Source organism: Triticum aestivum, chromosome 3D (assembly GCF_018294505.1).
Source record: "Triticum aestivum cultivar Chinese Spring chromosome 3D, IWGSC CS RefSeq v2.1, whole genome shotgun sequence".
NCBI classification, from domain to species: Eukaryota; Viridiplantae; Streptophyta; class Magnoliopsida; order Poales; family Poaceae; genus Triticum; species Triticum aestivum.
Window position 1 is genome coordinate 124,073,371 of NC_057802.1, and position 13,799 is coordinate 124,087,169.

Below are 13,799 nucleotides of genomic sequence, written 5' to 3' on the forward strand. Positions count from 1 at the left end.
CTACATCAGTCCCAAGAGGTACTGTGGAGGTAATCGTAGCCCGACAGCTGGTAGTGAGGCAACGGATAGCCCTCCACGTCAGCAGACTGGGGGCCGCGGATACTCAGGTGTAGAGCCCGACGCTCAGGTGGCAGAAGAGGACCAAGTGCGGGAGAGTAGCCTCCCACCGCTGGCCAACCGACACCGTGGGGCATCACGGTCCTGGCTGGGTAGATCGCAGTACGCGGTACCTGTCCAGATCGGACAAAGGGGTGCAGCAGCGTCAGAGCACGGTAAAGGTGCTGACGGGTGGTGTACATCTCGTGGCGAAGAGCTCGGTTAGCTCGATCCAGCCCATCAGCATGCAGAACCAGGTGCTGATGGTAGAAGGGCTCTCGGGTGACAGTGGAGTAGGCAGCAGTATAGTATCCCTCCGCACCAACATCAGATGCGATAGCAATGTGCCTGAAAGGGGAGGTGTCCAACTCCTGATACTCTCCACGAAGACGTGTCAGAGCAGCATAGGCAGCATTGTGGACAGCCATATCGATGGTCACACCAACACCATGTGCGGTGTGCAGCATAGTAGTGGAGTCGTACTCCCGAGAGTAGAGGTGGACGATGGCACGGTACTGCTCCTGGTTAAAGTCCTGATACTCCTCGTAGACGGTGTACTCAGGGTGCCAGCGATAACCCAGATAGGTCATCATCTCAGCTAGCACCGCAGGTGACCCCGAGGCACCAATGGCCGTCGTGTGGCGAACGACCTGCCTCGTGGGTTCCATCTGAAAGCAAAGACGTTTCAAAGGAGTCAAATGACAGTGTGTGAATTGTTCAAAATACTACTCTAAGAAACAACTATGGCTTATCCAACTTTGGGGTGAATGCGGTCACGGGATCCTAGTGTTAAAGTTAGTAAATTCGTTTAACCCGAGTAGAAGAGAGTTCAGAGTCCCGGAGTAAAGGTCGAGGAGTAAAAGATACTAGTACCACCCAATAGCGACGTGGGCCCGTAAGACACACAGCCATGTTAGTAAAAGTTTTGTAATGTCTAGACTCGACTTCGGCCAAGGAGTGTGGAAAGGGGGATTCCTACAGGCAGTCGGCTCTGATACCAACTTGTGACGCCCCCGATTTGACCGTACACTAATCATGCACGCAAATGTGTACGACCAAGATCAGGGACTCACGGGAAGATATCACAACACAACTCTAAAACATAAATAAGTCATACAAGCATCATAATACAAGCCAGGGGCCTCGAGGGCTCGAATACAAGTGCTCGATCACAGACGAGTCAGCGAAAGCAACAATATCTGAGTACAGACATAAGTTAAACAAGTTTGCCTTAAGAAGGCTAGCACAAACTGGGATACAGATCGAATGAGGCGCAGGCCTCCTGCCTGGGATCCTCCTAACTACTCCTGGTCGTCGTCAGCGGCCTGCACGTAGTAGTAGGCACCTCCAGTGTCGTAGGTGTCGTCGTCGACGGTGGCGTCTGGCTCCTGGGCTCCAGTATCTGGTTGCGACAACCAGATAGAAAGGAAAGGGGGAAAAGAGGGAGAGAAGCAACCGTGAGTACTCATCCAAAGTACTCGCAAGCAAGGAGCTATACTACATATGCATGGGTATATGTGTAACGGGGCATATCAGTGGACTGAACTGCAGAATGCCAGAATAAAAGGGGGATAGCCAGTCCTGTCGAAGACTACGCTTCTGGCCATCTCCATCTTGCAGCATGTAGAAGAGAGTAGATTGAAGTCCTCCAAGTAGCATCGCATAGCATAATCCTACCCGGCGATCCCCTCCTCGTCGCCCTGTTAGAGAGCGATCACCGGGTTGTATCTGGCACTTGGAAGGGTGTATTTTATTCAGTATCCAGTTCTAGTTGTCATAAGGTCAAGGTACAACTCCGGGTCGTCCTTTTACCGAGGGACACGGCTATTCGAATAGATAAACTTCCCTGCAGGGGTGCACCACATAACCCAACACGCTCGATCCCATTTGGCCGGACACACTTTCCTGGGTCATGCCCGGCCTCGTAAGATCAACGCGTCGCAGCCCCACCTAAGCACAACAGAGAGGTCAGCACGCCGGTCTAACCCTATGCGCGCAGGGGTCTGGGCCCATCGCCCTATGCACACCTGCACGTTGCGTACGCGGCCGGAAGCAGACCTAGCCTAGTGGCGTTCCAGTCCAATCCGGCGCGCGCCACTCAGTCGCTGACGTCAAGAAGGCTTCGGCTGATACCACGACGCCGGGATACCCATAACTACTCCCGCGTAGATGGCTAGTGCGTATAGACCAAATGGCCAGACTCAAATCAAATACCAAGATCTCGTTAAGCGTGTTAAGTAACCGCGAACGCCGACCAGGGCCAGGCCCACCTCTCACCTGGGTGGTCTCAACCTGCCCTGTCGCTCCGCCACAAAGATCCACTTGCGGGTACTCCTACGAGCCGACCCGACTTTAGTCATCACATGTGTCATGTATAAAGTATATAAGTATATACCCGTGATCACCGCCCAGGTGATCACGGCCCGATAGTATAGCACAGCAGACGGACAAGAATGTAGGGCCACTGATGGAAAACTAGCATCCTATACTAAGCATGTAGGATTGCAGGTAAAGGTATCAACAGTAGTAGCAAGGATAGGCTATGCATCAGGATAGGATATCGAAAAGCAGTAACATGCTACACTACTCTAATGCAAGCAGTATAGAGAAGAACAGGCGATATCTGGTGATCAATGGGGCGGGGGCTTGCCTGGTTGCTCTGGCAAGTAGGAGGGGTCGTCAACTCCGTAGTCAAACTGGACAGCAGCAGTGTCGGTCTCATAGTCTACCGGAGAGAAGAGGGGGAAAGAAACAGTAAATACAATGCAAACATAAGCATAACGATGCGTGACATGACAATGAGCGGTGCTAGGTGTGCCCTAACGCGACAGTAGGTGGTACCGGCGAAGGGGGGGAACACCCGGGAGGTATTCCCGATGTTACGCGTTTTCGGACAGACGGACCGGAGGGGGAAAGTTGCTAGTTCGATAGGTTAGGGGGTTGTGGTGGACGAACGGACTGCGTATTCGGATTCGTCTCGTCGTTCTGAGCAACTTTCATATAGAAAACATTTTCATCCGAGTTACGGTTTAAAAGATATGAAGTTTCAAAGATTATTTGAATTTCTGGAATTATTTAATTAACAGAAAAGGGATGTGACGTCAGCATGACGTATGAGTGACGTCAGCGGTCAACAGTCCGGTTGACTGGTTAAAACTAACACGGGGGACCCACCTGTCATAGACAGTGGGTTAAACAGAAGATTAAACTAATTAATTTTTAGTTAATTAACTACTGGGCCCACCTGTCAGTGAGTGATTAAGTTAATTAATTAGTTTTAATTATAAAAACATTTTTCTTTCCCTTTTGTTTTAATTTTGCGGCGGGGCCCGCATGTCAGTGGCTGGGCCTGCCCAGTCAGCACGTTGACTGGGTTGACCCAGTCAATGGGGCCCACGGGGCCCACTGGCAGAGGCACTGGGGTGGCCCCAGGCCAGCCACGTTGGCGGCCGGCGCCGGAGCAACTCCGACGAGCCAAACGCGGCGGCGCGGCTCGGGAGGGGCGCGGGTTTCGCGCACAGGGAGTCTGCGGGGTCGTGGCTGGGCGCGTTCGACGCGGCTCGGCGCCGCGCGTCCAACGGTGGTGGCCGGAGCGGCTGGAACGGGCGGGGGCGAGCGCTACGAGCTCGCCGGCGGCGAGGTACTTCGGGCTGGGGCGGGTGCGGCGTTAGGGCGCGCGAGCGGCCGAACTAGCTAGCTAGGCGGGTGCTACATGGTGCGGTCGAGCTAACGGGCATACGCCCATGACCAAATGGTCACCGGAGACCCGCCGGCGACGAGCTCCGCGGCGCGGCGTTCGGACGCGCGTGGGGAAGCCGCTAGGGGGCGCGCGAGAGAGAAAGGACAGGGGAGGAGGGGGAGAGGCTCAAGGCGAGGCTGTAGGGGGACGGCAGCGTGCTCGGGGAGGCTCGAGGCGGCGAAACGGGGCGGCAATCGACGGCGGCCGTGCGGGGAAGACGAGCTCGGGGAGGCCGTTGCAGTGGCTCGGAGCTCCAACGGAGAGGTGGAGGTGGTGTAGTCGAAGGCGGTGACGGCGTACGACACGGCGAAGTGGCGATTGGGGCACGGTGGCCGCGGGAACGACGGTGAACGGCGGCGACCGCGTCGGGCGTGGGGAAGGGAGGAGCGGCACGGATCTGGGGAGGGGAGAGAGAGGCGCGGAGGCCGAGAGGTGAGCGGGGGCGAGTGGGAGAGGGGCCCGAGGAGGCGGGGGGGCGCTGGCGTCCTTATCCTCCCCCGTCGCCGGCGAGGGGGTGCGGCGGGGACCGGCCCATGTTCCGACCCGGTCGGGGGAACAGGGAAGGGGAGGGCGAGTGGGAGAGGTGGGCCGGGGTGGAGCTGGGCCTTTCGGCCGGGGGGGGGGGATGGTGCTGGCCGGCTGGGCCTGGGGTTGGCCCAGTTGGGCCAGGTCCAGTGGGGGGGCTTTTGTTTTTATTTTTTGTTTTCTGTTTTGTTTTGCATTTTCTTTTATTTATTTTCTTTCACCTTTTAATCCATTTTAAAATACTTAGGCATTTTCTAAAAAGGAGTTTTCTCCACAATAATTACCAGTGTATTATTTGGCACCCACCGAACATTTTTGTTTAAATTTTTGAAAACTTTTATTTTCCACTTTAATTTTAATTGAAGTTTGAATTAGGAGTTTGAAAAGAAATCTGATTCCAATGTGATCAAGCCCTGTTTAGCAACATGATTAGCTTAATCACAGAGAGTTACTGTAGCATGATCCCCGGGGTGTTACAGACTGTTAGTTAATTATCAGTAGTTAATTAGGTTATTAGTTATTAGTTTAATTAATCTTAATTAATTAATATTAACATGATTAAATAAGTTATTAATTATCTTAATTATTTAATTATTTAATTATTTATTATTTATTTTTATTTTTTTATTTTTTTATTTATTATTATTATTATTATTATTTTTACGTTCTGGGGGCGGGGCCCCCGTGTCATTGGCCCATAGGGGAGCCTAGTGGATTTGTGGGCGCTGGGTGCGGGTGTGCGGGCACCAGGCGCTGAGGCGCAACCCGCCCGGTGCGAGGCGAGGTCGCCGGCGACGGCGGGGCCCGCCTGACGCAGCGGGCGAGCAAAGGAGAGTCCGCGGGCATGGGACGGCTCCAGCGGGCACCGGCCAATGAGTAGAGGCAGGCAGGGGGGGCCACGACAGTCGGCGCGAGGCCATAGCCATGGCTCTCAGACGGGTGGTCGCCAGCGGGTGCGGCCAAGGAAGCGGAAGGCGGTGACACGGCGAGAGCAGGGGCTGGCGGGTGCAGAGGGGCGTCGGGGGCAAGCACGCACGGCGTAGGGCGCGGTCGGGCGGCCGTGTACGGCGAGGCGACGACGGGGAACGGCTCGGGCGCGATGGCCATCCAGAGGAGGCGCGACGAGCGCGGGGAGGCCGCGAGCGAGCACGGCCTCGGGCGCGCGGTGACAGGGGAAGAGGGGAGAGGAGGAGGGCGCTCACGGCGGGGCTGTAGGGACGGGGCAGCATGCTCGAGGAGGACGGATGGCGTCGGAGCAGCAGGTCAACGCGGTCGTCATGGCGTTGGCCGACACGGAGGAGCGGCGATGATCCGGCGATGGGGGGCACCGTGGCCTTGCGCTGGTGGGGGTGGACGACGACCATGGGGCGCGACGAGGTCCGAAGGCGCCGGCGATGGAGAGGCAGGGCGGGATGGCTGGTTCGGGGCTGGGCGCAGCCGTCGGGTCAGGGGGGACGAGCTCCCCGATCCAGATCGGGTCAGGGGAGAAAGAGGAGCGAGGGGGGGAGACTGGGGATCGGGCCTAGGGTTTCGGTGCCAGGGGAGTTAGTAGTTGGGGGGTTTGGGCCGGCCTGGTTCGGGAGGCCAGCTGGGCCGATTGGCCCAGTAGGGGGGGTTGTCTTTCATTTATTGTTTTTCTTTTGTTTTCTGTTTTTTTTCTTTTTCATTTTTCTTTTAGTTTCTTTAGCTTTGTGAAATAAGACAATAGCTCCTAAATTAATCTCAGAATAACCCACTGCCTTAAAAAGTTTGGTGACTAAATAAACTAGTTTAACATTTGTTTATTATTTTAAAAGTATTCAAATAATTCTATTTGCTACTGTTTCGTTTAGTTTAGTGCATTTAAACTTTTTATAAAGACTTGGTTTATCCACCAATATTACTTATGAATTATTTGGCTCACCCCGAACATTTTAGTTTTAATTTTTAAAATCTTTTATTGTTTGCTTGATTTTGAATTTGAAATCGAATCGGTTTTGAACTAACGCGAGATTAGCAACAGTAATCGAGGTGACGTGGCATCATTAGCAGAGGATCACTGTAGCTTAATTATCCGGGCGTCACAGTTATAGACTCATAGGAGCTAAGTTTTCCCGTTGCGGTTAATTTTTCTTTTTTTGGCCCCAGTCTTCCTCCAATCCTGACTCCGCCACTGCGACGAGGTGCTTGGGCGAGGTCATAGCCTTTTATGCCAATGTCGAGGAAGCCGAGAGCGCGGGCTGGTATAGACGTGGTTCATGTCACTTGCTGTTTCAAGGTAGTCATTGTCGCTTGCTGTTTTTTTTTCAACTTATTAGGAATAACTCAGGGTGCATCAAGCAAGTTTGGCCAACGTCAACATCTGCAAGCAGAAGACTAGGAATTTTCCCTTGTCCTAGGGTGAGGCCCACGAGGGTATCCGATAATTTTACAGTCATGACTAGGATACCATCAGGTTACGAATTCTGTTTTGGCTTTTCACTTAAACCCAAGTCAACATCTTTGACTTTGAATGCTAGACATCTTAGTCTTAGCCATGGGTTCTTCACCTATTTAGTTGGGAGTTGGGACATTACGACGGCTAGAACGTTTAGATTGTTAGGAAGGGGCTCTTGCTGAATGGAGAAGGCAAGAAAGCACATGCCTTCATTGTCTTCCTTCCTAGTAGTACTTCTCCACTTGATCAAGATATTGTTTTCTGGGCGTAAATTTGCACATGCAACAAACACGCTTCTTCTAGGCCAATCTCTGAGTGGTAACCAGACCTTACTCTCAAAATATGGTGCCTTCAAGCTGGGTTTCCATTGCCGCTTTCCTCCATGTTACTTGGATTCTAAATTTGGCAAATGGTACATGAATTCATCATCTTGTAGTCCTCTTTTAGTTTGGGCGCCCGCTGCTGATTTCTTCGTGTTTGATCCTTCGTCCTGGTCATTTGGACTCTCACAAGGTGGCCTAGAACTAAGAAGTGATGTTGGATATGTTTTGGTCAGCATTTCTTACAGAGAGTATACCTTGTTTCTCTGTAGTTGCAATTCTCCCTGGATAGGCATTGGAGGTAATAGCAAAGACGTTCAGCTCAGAAGGGGAGGCGTACGTTTTCTACAACAAGTACACAAAGAAACGTGGGTTCAGCATTGGAGGTAATAGCAAAGACGTTCAGCTCAGAAGGGGAGGCGTACGTTTTCTACAACAAGTACACAAAGAAACCTGGTACACAAAGAAAATGGCAGATGGAGAAAATGCAACAATGGCTAAGCGGGATGTATAGGAAGAAGAGGCCTTGGTCCGCCTCATGTCTGTCTAGTTGGTTTTTTCCTGGTACATCTCCAACCTTCTTCAGATCTTGGCACAAAATACAAAATTCGCTAGAGTGAATGCACGGGCAGCGGCCAACTCAATCTCCTTACAATCAGTAACTGCCACTCGTCCAGACTCTGAGGTCGTGCAGTCGTCGTGCACCTCGTTTTCACGGAGGCGGATGATGCAGTTCTCATAGTGCACAACCATGTCAACCATGATCATACCGAAGTCAAGATGAAGGTGAAGGCATGAGTTCAGACTCTCGCTCCTCTGGTTGCTCCGCATACCAAGAAAAAAACTAGCAGATAGATATGAGGCGGACCAAAGCCTCTTCTTTCTATACATCCCTTTCGACCATTGTTGGGGCCATTTTCTCACAAACGCGCCCCGTCTCTCCCAGGTGTAGTGGCGTAGTACAGAAGTGACTTGAACTCCTTCAAGGACTTGTGGTAGAGGTGTCTATGCATATTGTTTTCAATATACCATGCACAAAGACGGTGCCACTTCGTCAGGAAGGACCTTTCGGATAGCACTTATCTTCGTTGCATCTCCATCGGTAATTATGGACTTCGGCTTCTGCTCACACATAGCTCTCGTGAATGCCTCAAGTAGCCAAATATAAGTGTCTTCCGTCTTGTTTGACACGATTGCGCAACCGAGTACCGTAATGCAACGATGGTTATTTGGACCGACGAAAGGGATGAATGACATTTCGTACCTATTCATCTTGTACGTACTGTCAAAGACGGTTACGTCACCATGGTCCCGATAGTCCCAACGTGATTACGAATCACACCAGAACATGTTTTTGAGCCTCCCTCCAGCATCAACAATGTACTCAAAGAAAAAAAAATCTCGATTCTTGTCCTTCCTTCTTATCATGATTCCAACGGCAATGTCAACATCGCCCTTTGCAAGCAGTTTCATCTTCTCCCTATAGCACAGATTATACAGGTCCTTCCTCTCAAACCCCGCCTTAGCGTACGAGCCATACCCGCTGATGAAGTTGTCCACAATTATGTGTTGTCTGATCCCAGCTCCTGCCATGGCTAAGATCTCTGCTATCTGGAATTCCTTGATCTGTTTATGAGACCGAACAAATGAGACTTTGTCCGTTCTAGCAAGAACATGGCTATGATCATCGACAAAACTGCCAACATAACAAACTGCATGATTTTTTTTATCAAACTTCACTATCAAATGAGCTTCGCAGTAAGAGCCTATGGTCTGATCCTACGGGTCCGGCCTTCCATGATACAAAACTTGCCTTGCCGTTTTACAGCTCCGGAACAAAGATACCTCCTCAAGCAGATACTTCCCGTAGGACTTTTCCTTATTTCAGCAAATCCCTCCTAATACTAAACCCACGTTCATTTGCGTACTTGTTGTAGAACATGTACCCTCCCCTTATGATTTGAATGTCTTTGCCATTACCTTCCAATGCTTATCCCGGGAGTCTTGCTGATATTCATCATACCCAATGTCCAATTCGAACTCAACATCATCGTCATGGTCATTGTGCCTGTTAGGACCACCGGCATCCCCCCCTGCAAAATTAGAAAAAGAACCATGTAAGTCACTAAGTTGTTATATCGTTTCTTGCTCTACATATTTTTCAACGTACTTGGCTTGCGCTCTCAACATAAGATTCATCAGCGTCGTTCTGCTTATTGTCACTATCGACGTCTACCTGTGCAGATTTAAAGTAAGACATGTAAGTGGTATAATGCTCTTGTTATATCATTCCTTGCCCTACATATTTTTGAACGTACCTGGCTCACGCTTTCAACATAAATTTCATCTATATCGTCGTGCTCATTGTCATCATCGACATGTACCTGTGCAAATTCAAAGAAACACATGTAAGTGCCAATGTTGTTTTTTGTCATAATTCTTTTTGTCAACGTTCACGTCATTTACATTACCATTGTACGATTCATCCTCACATATATAGTTGTCCTCGGAAGGTAGGTTGACATTCAATTACGGGGATCCATTCTCGTTACCAGAATCATCGTCGGCATATCCGGTTTCTTGCTCCATCGATACACCTTTAAATAAAGTTCTAGATCAATCTGAACACTGTACAACATCATCACCGCTTGGAAGGCGCTGTGCGCAACAGTGGTGAGCCTAACGCCGACGACTAGAAATGGCCGCCTGCCAAAGTCACGCGGTGGCGGCAGATCGTTAGGATTTCGGATTGGGTCAGGGGCAGGGGGCGCGCGGCGATTTTTTTTCAATCAAGGTACCAGCGGGTATGGAGCCGAACGTACGGCGTACGCAGACTGGGCGGTCCAACCCAATACGGACGGAAGTGATGCAATTAGATCACAATGGTTCTGTTAGTGCATCTAAACTAGGGGATTGTGGCTCTATGTTGTGGTCTGCTCCTGATAGTCATAAGTATATATGCCTAATGAAGGAAAATCATATACCAAAATTGAGATTGTAGTTGTAAAGGTGATAGTTGCATTGACCCTCCTCGTTATTGGTCTGGTTCTTTCGTGGAGAAGCAAAAAAGAGTTTTCCCAACAGAGGCAATTTAATTCCAATAGCAGCCTCATGAGGCAGAATCGACTGTTTTGACGTTTTTTTCTAACTTCATCACGATCGGACTCCACTTTGTAAAAATTTCGCGAGCTGACTCTTTTTCTATCATCACCGTCCTTGGCGGTAGGATAACACAACCTACCGCCGAGGTCAATGACGGTAGCACTTGCCTGCGTTGTCACGTCTGTTTGAAGTGCAGTTTGCCTTGTTTGACCTCCTTTATGGTAGGCCTTTATACCGCCATCTTCCTTGGTGGTAGGCGCATTCAGTTATGAGTAGTTGAGGTTTCTGCCTAGCTAGCTCGTAGCTCATAGGATGTTGGACGAATTAAGCTACACAGCTCGGCCGCCGATGTAGCAGTGCTATTGATTGATGTCTTAACTCTTGACGCGAGGTGAGCGTCCATGCAGGTTGCGCGAGAGAGGAGAAGAGCAGTGTGTCTGTTAGCTTTTCCATTTGTCTGCTTGCTTTTCTATTACTCCTCTATTTGTAAAGGATGTACCCTTTTCGTTCCATAATTATTGTCAGTGAGTAAGAGGAGGTTGTATGTAAAAATAAAAAAATCTACACGCTACAGTTTTGAGGGAGGGACACAGCAGCCGCGGCGGTTTGTCTCAAAAAAGAAAAAAAGCAGTCGCGGCGGTACTCGTAGACTCTACGGTCAATGTGAATGATTTCTAGTGTTCCTGTGCTACAGTTTGCACCCTTTTTGATTTGTTTTATATATTTTCCTTTAATGCAATCTATGCATTGTTCTAAGTCTGAGAACTTTGATGGAGGAAGAATTTCATTTTTAACTAGTCTTTCTATTCTCCTCTTCGAAATATGGCCCAAGCGACAGTGCCATAATTTCGATGAGTCATGGGTTCTCTTTCTTTTCTTTTGTTCTTTATCCGACGCGGAAACATGCTCATTTACATTACACACAGAATACACTTTTTCACGTAGTGATAATAAATAAAGCTCATTGTGAAAGAAAGCAACACCCATATGAGTATTATTAAACCATATGGCACGCTTGCCATGTCCAAAATGACATTCATAATGATCCTTATCCAAACATGAAACACTGATCAAGTTTTTGTATAAGGAAGGAACATATAAAACACCTGTAAGCAGAAGCTTGAATCCATCAGCTAACTCCAGGGAGATGTCGCCGACAACTTTAACTTCTGTTTGAACTCCGTTTGCAACTTCAATGCATCTTTCGCTTCTTTGCGTAGTCCGAGTCGAATGGAATCCCTGTAACGATTTGCAACATGAACAGTTGCTCCTGAGTCAATCCACCAAGTAGATTTAAAAAACTGTGTATACAAGGATTCATTTACAAAGGAAACATTGTTGTTACCTCTCTCTGCTATTATTGACTTTAGCCAAACAGGACAATCTTTCTAGTAGTGCCCAGTCTGCTTATAATGGAGACATGTATCTTTGTCCACTGGAAAAGACTTTTGCTGATGCTGATATTGCGTGGGAGCTTTTCCATGTGGCTTTGAAGGGGACCTTTGCTACTTGGATTGTAATTCTTTTTCTTATTATCCTTCACATAGTTCAGAGGACCACCATATGAAGTTCTAAGTCTGGAACGAGCGGTCCACAAAGAAGCCGGAGGCCCCAACCAGTGGCACACATCGGTCTGAGATGGCCGTTGAGATGGTCCTGATGACATCTGGAACGAGCGGCATGATCTCTTGCACGCTCTTGGTGAGGAAACAGAAGTCGTAGTCGTTGACCCCGAATTCGCCCACAAAGAAGAGGGATCTGCCGAAGAAGGCCTTGCACTCTGCAGCGCAAATGTAAGGTTCATATCAATTCCTTGTCACTCTTCAGGTAGCTAAATACGTGCATGGCTTGCGTCGCTTGACTTGGAACTACCACCAACCTTTGGTTGTGCGGCAGAGAGAAGGCTTGAGCGACTCGAACCACGGCAGCTGTACGCCCAAGCTGACGTTAAGAGGGAACTTGCCACCGTGGAAGAAAGCGGCGTCGAGAGCGGTGGCACTCCCGACGGCGAAGTTGGCGCCTCGGCGGAAGCTCCCGTTGTGCGCCAGGGACGGCGGGACGAGCGGCAGGCCGAGGCGTTGAGCTGCAAGCAGAGCAGTTGAGTTGACCACATCAGATCAGTGGAGTTTGTTTAGGGCAGCATGACAACTGAGGAGTGCGTATGTGTACCGATGAAGTCGATGATGAGGCGGCCGTCGGAGTTGCGGCCGGTGGGGCGGCCGAAGTAGGTGGAGCCGTAGGGCGGGCGCGTGACGGGGTCGAAGACGGAGCTGGCGGCGAACACGACGGGGTTGTTGCCGGTGTCGGAGAAGGAGTCGCCGAAGCTGAAGATGGAGTCGTAGCGCCGGGCAGAGAGGCCCACGGGGGAAGAAGAGGGGATCACTGCCCATGTCCATCCCAGCTCCGCGACGAAGAGGAACAGCCAGGCAGCGCTCGGCCGCTTGCACATCTTGGTGGTGGCCATGGCTTGTGGCTTGTGGCTTGTGGGGGTTGACACCTCGCAGTCGCAGCAGCGCGCGGCTTTATGATTCTCAGTAGGGGACAGCTCGAGGCTGGCGGTTTTTTTAAAAGAAGGATGACCCGGTCTCTGCATTTTACACTATGCATGCAGTCATTTTATTAGTTATTTATAAAGATTTTATAAAGTAATATATCAGTAAATTTGAAGCCATCATTTTGGCAACATCTGTCGCTATTTCTATCCGCTTGATGAAGAGATGCCGATTGTTCGAACTGAATAACAAACAGACCTCACACCAAAGCATAACATCTGAAGCCGGAGGCCCCAACCAGTGGCACACATCGGTCTGGCGCACTCTCAGAGGTCGGCGTCGCCGTCTCCCAGCGATCCATCTTCAGAACAGGTACTAACGTATTGACCTTGCCAGCCTGCCGTCGTCGTCACCATGGCGCCAGACAACGCCACCTCCCTTCGCCCGTCCATCATCAAACATCCGTCGGCGAGACCCCGCTGCGTCACGCTGCCAAGACTCAACATCGCGATGCGTGACATGAAACGCCGCTCCACCGCTAAAATCGTCCACTGGTCCCTCGAGTCAATGCACACCTTCAAGAATGACGCACCCAAGGAGAGAACGACACAAGTGCGCCGCCATCATCCGATCAATTGATTAAGGGTTTCCCCCGGAGGTAGCGGGAGGAGTTGGGAGCTTCAGCTCGATGATGCCTTCACGAAGAAAATGACACCAAAGGCTTCACCATCACCGACTCCGACCACCGGCCGAAGACCAGGCTTTTACCTAGATCCGTTCCAAAAAACATCCAACCAAAAGTAAGGGCATCTTCAACGGCAACCCGAAAAAAACCTCCCGCATCCGTCCGTGGACAAGAAGGACCATTCGCAGACACGGATGCGGGAGACATCCATCCAATGCTAGCCGCATACATTTTCACAACAACTCAAACCAACGGGACGAAATTCGTGCAAAATGGCCGGATTTATGCAAACTTGACCTGATTTCATACAAACATGACGGGTTTCGTACAAACGGTTACATTTTGGAATTATTTTAACTAAAAAGTTAAAACTATGTGCACGTACGGTTGCGCGGAGCTCTACTCCCATGACACGGATACACTA

At 50.2% G+C, this 13,799-nt stretch overlaps 1 protein-coding gene across 1 annotated transcript; it reads right to left on the bottom strand.

Moving 5' to 3' along the window:
- Nucleotides 1–8,425: 8,425 nt before the first annotated feature.
- On the bottom strand, nt 8,426–12,662 carry LOC123076191 (uncharacterized). The gene is made up of 7 exons (XM_044498575.1): nt 12,368–12,662; nt 12,078–12,281; nt 11,815–11,978; nt 9,415–9,480; nt 9,267–9,332; nt 9,077–9,189; nt 8,426–8,792 (listed from the first exon to the last, which is right to left on the bottom strand). Exons 1-7 carry the CDS (start codon nt 12,660–12,662, stop codon nt 8,426–8,428), a joined length of 1,275 nt encoding a protein of 424 aa, XP_044354510.1.
- Nucleotides 12,663–13,799: the final 1,137 nt, after the last annotated feature.